Source organism: Glycine max, chromosome 4 (assembly GCF_000004515.6).
Source record: "Glycine max cultivar Williams 82 chromosome 4, Glycine_max_v4.0, whole genome shotgun sequence".
Lineage (NCBI taxonomy): Eukaryota > Viridiplantae > Streptophyta > Magnoliopsida > Fabales > Fabaceae > Glycine > Glycine max.
Window position 1 is genome coordinate 34,834,053 of NC_016091.4, and position 7,645 is coordinate 34,841,697.

At 36.5% G+C, this 7,645-nt stretch overlaps 1 protein-coding gene across 4 annotated transcripts; it reads right to left on the bottom strand.

Moving 5' to 3' along the window:
* Positions 1-302: 302 nt before the first annotated feature.
* On the bottom strand, positions 303-7,166 carry LOC100796917 (AUGMIN subunit 8). Of its 4 annotated transcripts, none has more exons than XM_006578397.4 (8): positions 6,981-7,166; positions 6,743-6,826; positions 4,041-5,482; positions 3,795-3,914; positions 2,933-3,049; positions 2,759-2,848; positions 2,325-2,432; positions 303-776 (listed from the first exon to the last, which is right to left on the bottom strand). In XM_006578397.4, the coding sequence occupies exons 3-8, from the start codon at positions 5,352-5,354 to the stop codon at positions 711-713; spliced, it is 1,815 nt and encodes a 604-aa protein (XP_006578460.1). In that variant the 5' UTR covers positions 5,355-5,482; positions 6,743-6,826; positions 6,981-7,166; the 3' UTR covers positions 303-710. The 4 variants fall into 4 exon arrangements, with proteins under 4 accessions (XP_006578460.1, XP_040870491.1, XP_006578461.1 ...); XM_041014557.1 differs by having other exon boundaries at positions 5,563-6,826; positions 6,981-7,159; XM_006578398.4 differs by lacking the exon at positions 6,743-6,826 and having other exon boundaries at positions 6,981-7,164.
* Between the last annotated feature and the right edge of the window lie 479 nt (positions 7,167-7,645).

Below are 7,645 nucleotides of genomic sequence, written 5' to 3' on the forward strand. Positions count from 1 at the left end.
TCTTGAAAATTTTATATGTTTCTTCACAATTTTAATTATTATATATGTGAAAAGATGAAGATAATAAACTAATTATTTTTTAAATAAGAATTTATACAAAAAAATTATAAAATTATTTGATATACAATTACTCTTACTCATATTTAATCTATCCATCGTATAGGTTCATGATCTAAATAATATTAAATATTACTCTTCATTAACCACAATAACTATTCTTAAGATATTAATTAGTTTTTTAAATGTCAGGGTGAAAAAATGTTATGGTTCTCGGGACATCTATGCAATATTATTCAGTTCACTTGCAATAAGCCAGTTTGTATAATATATAACCTCAGCCATGCTGAGAAACTTCTGCTATAAAATTACAAAGCTGTTGATAAATATGATAATAGCAAAACTTAAATTTGGAAGATATTTGCTCATTGCTTTTCTTTTTCTTTTTCTTTGCCTGATACAAAATTACAAGTGGAAACCTACAGCTCTAGTATTGGGGGAATAAGATGAAGAAAAAAACAAGGGTAATAAAACAATATCAATTCCAGCATATTTAACCGGAAAAAAAAAACTATTTGAAAATTTACAAAGGTAAAGAACCTGAAAGATATTAGATACTGATGGATACTAAGGCTGAAGCCGCAAGAGATAAGTTATTACTTGTTAGCTTGCCGGCAGGTGTGGTTCGTGCTTGTTTAAATTTTCGAAATTGATTACTTGCTCATCCCCAAAGCTTGCATGATTTGCATAAGATGCGTCCGAAGGCTACTTTCCTCAACCTGGTTTTGGCATAATTAATCAGAAATTAACATCACAGGGTGATGATGATGATGTAGCAATGCATTCTATTCTATTTATGCAAGTGCGTGATCAAAGGGATGCCCTGCCATTATAAAACATTACAATATCTCCAAACAGAAATGAAAATGAAATATCCGGCTTTCCCTAAGTACCCTCTCAAGAACTGATCATATGTCAAATTGGAACATTATCAGCTACCTCACAGTATATGTTCCTGAAATGAAAAGGTCTTTGTCCTAAATTTTATCAGACAAGTAGATGGAATGCAGCTCAGTGGAACAAAGGGGAAAACGAGTAGAACATCATGTGGTCATGATGTAAGGAACAAGGAAGTGCGAAGTAAAGATAATCAATAAAGGCATACAGACTGTAGTTGTACTTAGATATTGAGCTGGCCTGAATACAGCCAGGGTAAGCTGGAAAAAGTTAAAAGCTTAATTACACTTTAAGTCCCTCATGTTTGGACAATGTGAAATTTTGGTCTTCCAAGTTAATTTTCACTAATTAAATCCTCTATTTTAAAACTTATGCGAACTTGGTCTCCTTGTAGATTTTCTTCCACTTAAAATTCTCAAATTATTATTCTTTTATCCAAATATTTAGGGGTTTATGATAGATTTGGAATATGAAATAATTGTACAAGTTTAGAAGTAAAAAAATTAGTCAAAATTTGATAAAATTTTATAAGATGTAGAGTATGGCATGTAGATTATGGTTTGAAAGAAGGGAAATTTTGAGATTTTTTTGGGTAGAATTGGATGTTTTAGTTGGTTAGTTTTGGGCAAAAGACAGTTCAATCGATTCAATTTGTTAAGAATTTTGCTTAAATTTAAAAACAGGAATTTAATTGGCTTGAAAAAAAACTTGAGGACTTACAATCCAAACTATAGGGACCAAAAATGTAATTAAACTAGGAGCAAACTTGTTAAAACTCTTCATAATTTTTTTTATGTGGAAACTCTACAATTTAAGAAACAAAGACAAACAATATGAGTCCCATTGATAGAAAATAACGTGAGGGAAAGGAGAGATAGACTCCAGCCAGCCACCAAATCCCTAAACAGCTAAACCCTTTCAAAAGGCATCTTCATCAAACCCCCATGCTAATATACAGATTATCAATATTTTGAGGCATGTCTACTTTTTGTAAAGAATGAGGTATGTAGTGTAGGTCAAGAGCAAGAAAACTCCATAATCTGAATTTTCACTGTCCTTAAAATATGCTTCTGACTTGATCAAAGAAAGACAGGCCCGAAAGAAAGATACTAATATATCAAAAAATTAGCACAGTAAGGAAATCAGAAATGATACTGGTTTACAATTAAACTAGGATCTTGATGATCTAGACCTACAGTAAATTTTTTGATTCTTTAATCCATTATGATGAAATGATTTAATGCACACTGTATAACTGATACATAAAAATGAAATTTGTTTCCTACTAATTTATCGCTATATGCAATATAAGCTTGAGATATTTGCAGTATGTAATTCATGTTCAAGAAAACATATATCATGACTCTCACCTGCATAGCTGCTACTGAAGCCAGTAGCATTTCACATTCATCAAGCATGGTCTTTTCTTGCACTGCTATGGCAGCAACTTCAGAAATTAAATTGTTCATGCCCTCAACCTAGCACAGACAAAAATGACATGGTGTGAGAACCAAGGATAGATCACGTGATCTGATGATAATTTTGGGCCCTTTACCAATGAATTCAAACTTTTAATTTTACAAATTAGGAGATCAAAGGAAGAAAAAGTTGAATATGCAAGTTGCAAGTTGCAACCAGTGAAAATAACAGAGGTTTAGATGTAAAAAATACATTGGCTTGCAAAATAGTTGGATAGACACATCCAAGGCAATGATGCAAATTATTGAAAAACTTAATTTTCTATATTTATACCCATCACTGTTAATATATATTATATAAATCCTGTAGAAAACAATCAATTCACCTGCGAGAGCAAAGAGCAGATTGCAGATGCCATTGCTTGCATAACATCAACAGCTTGACAGATAGCAACCTTCAAATGCTCAATATCTGACTGTAAAAGTGTAAAACATAGCAATGAAGTCATTGTCTCTTCAGTTATAAAAAAAAAAAATAGTATCCTACCGGCAACACATACCATTGCTCCTCCAGTTACAGGAAGACGAAGAGTGCTGGCCTCCAAGTCTTCCACAGCCTTAGATACAGCATCAATATGATCTCTTTCAAGTACAGCCCAATCATCAAGGTAAGTCATCTGCTTCAGTCATTGTAAAAGGTCCACATTTAAAAATGCATCGCTAAGTCTTGAAATTGGAAACAATTAAAGGAGGAGAAAATAGCACCACACACTCATTTACTTCGTACCCCATTGCCCAGAGGCTCTTCGCTATGCGAAGGTATGGGGAAGGGATGTTGTACGCAGCCTTACCCTTGCATATGCAAAGAGGCTGTTTCCGGATTCGAACCCATGACCACCAAGTCACCAAGGCACAACTTTACCGCTGCACCAGGGCTCGCCCTCCACCACACACTCATAGCAAGGGAAATTTGAACCTCAACATTGTACAATATTTCAGTATCTCACACAATACACAAAGCTAACCCCTCCAAAACTATTTCAGATATTATATCCATACTCCTTCCAATACTCCAAGTTAAACAAACAAAATCAAAAGCTAGAAAGTATAAGAAAAATAACTTTTAAATATAATGGCGTATGTTTGCATCACTTATGTTTTCATTAATAATATCTCACTTTTTTTTTATCAGCAAATGTTAGTTTTGTTAGAAATGTTAGTTGAGGGATCCGAACCCACGACCTCTCCCCCCTCCCTTCTCCCTTCACCCTTCCCTAACCATTGGGCCGGCCTTATATCTCCTAATAACTATCTCAAGTTAAATTATCCTTTAAGGGAAAAGGGGAAAGAAAGCTACAGTGTACAATCAACAATAAAAGCGGGAATATAATTAATATATTTCAGAAAAAAGAGAAACATTACTTGATCATTCATAACAGAGTTCAGCTTAAGTTCGAGCTTCAGCTGCTGAAGATTGATCCTCTTCCTAATAACAGACTCCCACAGGGACAAAGTAGTAATCCATACATTATATAGAGTTTTCTGCACCATTGAATAAGGATTTTGTAAATACAATTTAACCAAATTATTTGATATATGTCATCATATGTGAAGCAGAAGAACTACTTTAAAAAGAGTACACAGGTCATCAAAGATAGTCAGCAATACCTCCACAATTGCATTTTGGATATAAAGTACAGCCTCAGCTCTTGCATTGACAAACCTCCATTGCAAGTATCTGTTGTAGAGAAGACGTAATTGGTGAGCATCTTCTATGTAGGCTGCACCCTTTTTCCCTTTTTTAAAATCAGCAATAAAGCTGAGCACTGAAATTGAATTGTTTGATTGAATGGATGAATTGGTTGGTCTAATTCGAGATGGACTAACCCCCCTAGAAGGAGGAGTTGATGGTCTTGACCTAGATGGACTGACACCTCTTGAACTAGAAGAGGATAGCACTGAGGTCCTACTAGGTGAGGGCAGTCGTGATCCAGGAGCAAACAAGGACTGAGATCTGACTCCAGCAAATGCAAGTCCTGCTTTATCGGTTGGAGTTGCAGCAAAAGATTTGTGAGGTCTTAGTTCTTGTGGCAAACAGTCATCAACTGATTTCACCTCACTTCCTATTCTGCCACTTCCAACAAGCGACAATAGCCTTACAGCGTCATTAGAAGCCCTTTGGAAGGGTTTACTGGATTCACCTGATATAGACAATGACAATCTTCTCAGTGAAGAAACACCAGTTCCCGGAACTGAAGTGTTCAACGTTCTGATATCAGCACAATCAACACTTCTGTTTAATGCATTAGAAGATACCTTCCCACCTATTCTATTTGGCCACCGATGCTGATCTATTAACCGAGAAGACAAGCTATCAAGTGGTTTTGAATTCTCAGACTGATCAGAAGCATTCTTCCCTTTAAGGGGACTTTTCTTTCTCTCTGGCGTAGGCTTTCTTATGGTTGGAGTTTCAGGCTGCTTGTGTGCCACATTTGAAGCCGGGCGCAGAGTGCGGTCTGAAGCACTAACAACGGGCTTCTCTTTCTTGCTAACAGGTATGGAAATGGTATCTGACTGGAAAGAAACACTCAGACTTCGCATAGTGGAAGGCCATAGACTGTCCGGCAAACGGGTACCCGATAGTCTTCTGGATGACAATTTCCCATCAACAGATACAGGCGTAGAAGGTCTTTGTGGCGTTGGGGAAGTCGGAGTTGAGGGCCTCTTCCTTTCTGTGGAGAGAGACCTCTTTGGAAACAAGTGAGAGGATGACGCAGGCGTTGTTCTTGTAAGGTTTGGTGAAGGGCATCTACGAGGAGCAGAAGGGCTAGCAGGAGTAGGGGATTTGTATCTAGAACTAATTTCCCTTGTTCTTGAGCGTCTGGTGGTCTTTTCTGCATTGTTCTTTTCTGCCAGAACCGAGGGTGGTCTTACTCTTGGGGTCTCTGGAGCTTTGTTCTTCCCTGATTCACATACATCCATTCACCCTAATTAACAGACGACATTGATTGGAAATTTCATCAAGCTAACAAGATTCAGCAGCCTTGCCAATCATGTGTCCCGCCTTCACCAAATTATCTAGAAAGGAGATCCTTTTCCGTGCTGTAAATCTGCTGCCACAAAAGGCAAAAGAGTTAAAACGCGTCAAAAAAGGGAATGTGAGATGAATAAATAAATGCAAAAAGCGCACATCTTTACAGAGACTCAGATCTGTTGGAGAAGGAATTTTGCAATCACACCCAAGTGGGTATGTTTTTCTCATCAAATAAAGCCCAAATCCAAGCAGATCAGGACGCGGCAGCAACATTTGGGGTAATGGGTGAGAGAAACTCGCTGAAACTGCCTCGACGTGCAGCATTTAACATTAGACGTTGGTTATCGTTTAACTGCACAATACAAATTGCAGCGGAAGGAAAAGGAAGGAGGGATCCCCTTGGAAATTGGGGATACTGGTGAGTGGACTAAGATAATGGATGGTGTAGGATAAGAGAGAGGAAGTGCGTAGGGTAAGTAAGGTACACGCCATAAAAAAAATTTCCCCTTTCGTTTCTCTCACGAGAGTGCCATGGTCGAGTCTTGTGTGTGTGCTGGCAAATGGGTTCACTCCACATAAAAACGCACTATCCTCTTCTCCACTTCAACAACCCCTTTTCATCAAATCTCTTGCGTAACACATAACACTTGTTGACTCAAACCGATGTTGTAGGTTTCCCTAATGTGAACCACCCCGAATACTTGACATTATTTAGTAGTGGTAGTAATAATAATACTCCTATCTGTTTATTTATTAATGATTTTCCTCTAAATTACGTCTCTTGTTTTGTTTGTACGCTGTGCGCAATTATTATAATTTTCTTAATTTAATCCAAGGTTGTAGTCGCAGGTGGTAATGTTCTCGGGGAAATCGGTAAAGACATGCATGTCCACGTGCAGGGACGATCATTGTCCATCCCTATAAAACTAACTTGATTCCCAAATACTCTAGTAAAATTAAAATTTGCGTGGTTAAAAACAAGCAAACAATTCACACGCATCTTTTCCTGCAACTGCAAGGATAAATAAACCAATCAATAAAAAAAGTGTAAATTAATAAAAATAGTAATTTCGCTTTAGACCATCCACATATTTTACAGAATGAATATCGATGAAATACAAAACCATAAACTTTGGGGGTAGATTTAGAAAGAAACAAAGGGTTCTGAGAGGGATCCATGACAGATGTCTGGATGGACGGGTAGGTTCGTGTCTCTCTTACAGAAGACACGTTTAGTGTTTCATTGTTATTGTTAATGTGATGAATCTAGCACAAACGGTACAAAACAAACGCTACTTCATTGAATCATATTCACCACAGAAAATTGAAAACTTACCGATTGAATAAAACAAGAGATTAACCTTAATCAGAGCCAGAAGCCAAAGTAATTCCCGCATAATGTGACGGTAAGCGACGCGATCTAGATCGAAAGAATCAAATAGAGCAAAATCGGAAAACGGAAATTAACCGCAACAAAAATAATTTCTCAATTACGAGAAATTTCGTGCATCTAGGCGACTCGAAACACAAAACTTAAATGAACGAGTCATTAAATTAATTAACCAGAGCCTTACGATTCTGCCGAAATCAAAGGAGGAAAACCGGTCGCCGGAGATGGAGGGAGGGAGAACGGCCAGTCGTCAGAGAATAGTTTTCCGGCGAGGGTGTTTTTGTTATTTTGATGAAGAGAGGGGACGGCGATGAAAGAGGGAAAGAGTCTCGGACTGCATAAAAGAGTTTTCTTAAGAAAAAACCAATTAAAATGAGAAAATAATAATAAATTAAACGGAGATATGAGAAAACGGTTTCAGTTTGGAATGGAGCGAGCAGTAGGGCCAGTTGTTTTCGCGCCACCTACTTTTAATTAGTCTTAGTCTTTAATTATCAGTCCTAGTATTAATTACTTTAGTTTAGCTAACTTTTCATTTCTATTAACTTAAAGTAACTATCTTATGGAAAGATTAACAATTATATATATATATATATATATATATATATATATATATATATATATATATGAAGGCAGATTTGGTCATACTAATTAAATTTCGATATTGCTTCCATTAAAACTAAAACCTTAAATACTTTTTTATTGAAATATTTCCCTAATATGTAATTAATTTCTTTCAACTACTATCAAAAGCATGACATCAAGTAGATCTTTTTTACTTTTGGGTATAGTACAAATATCATGTTTTTTTAGAGGAACACATATCATGTTATACCTATTACTTCTTGT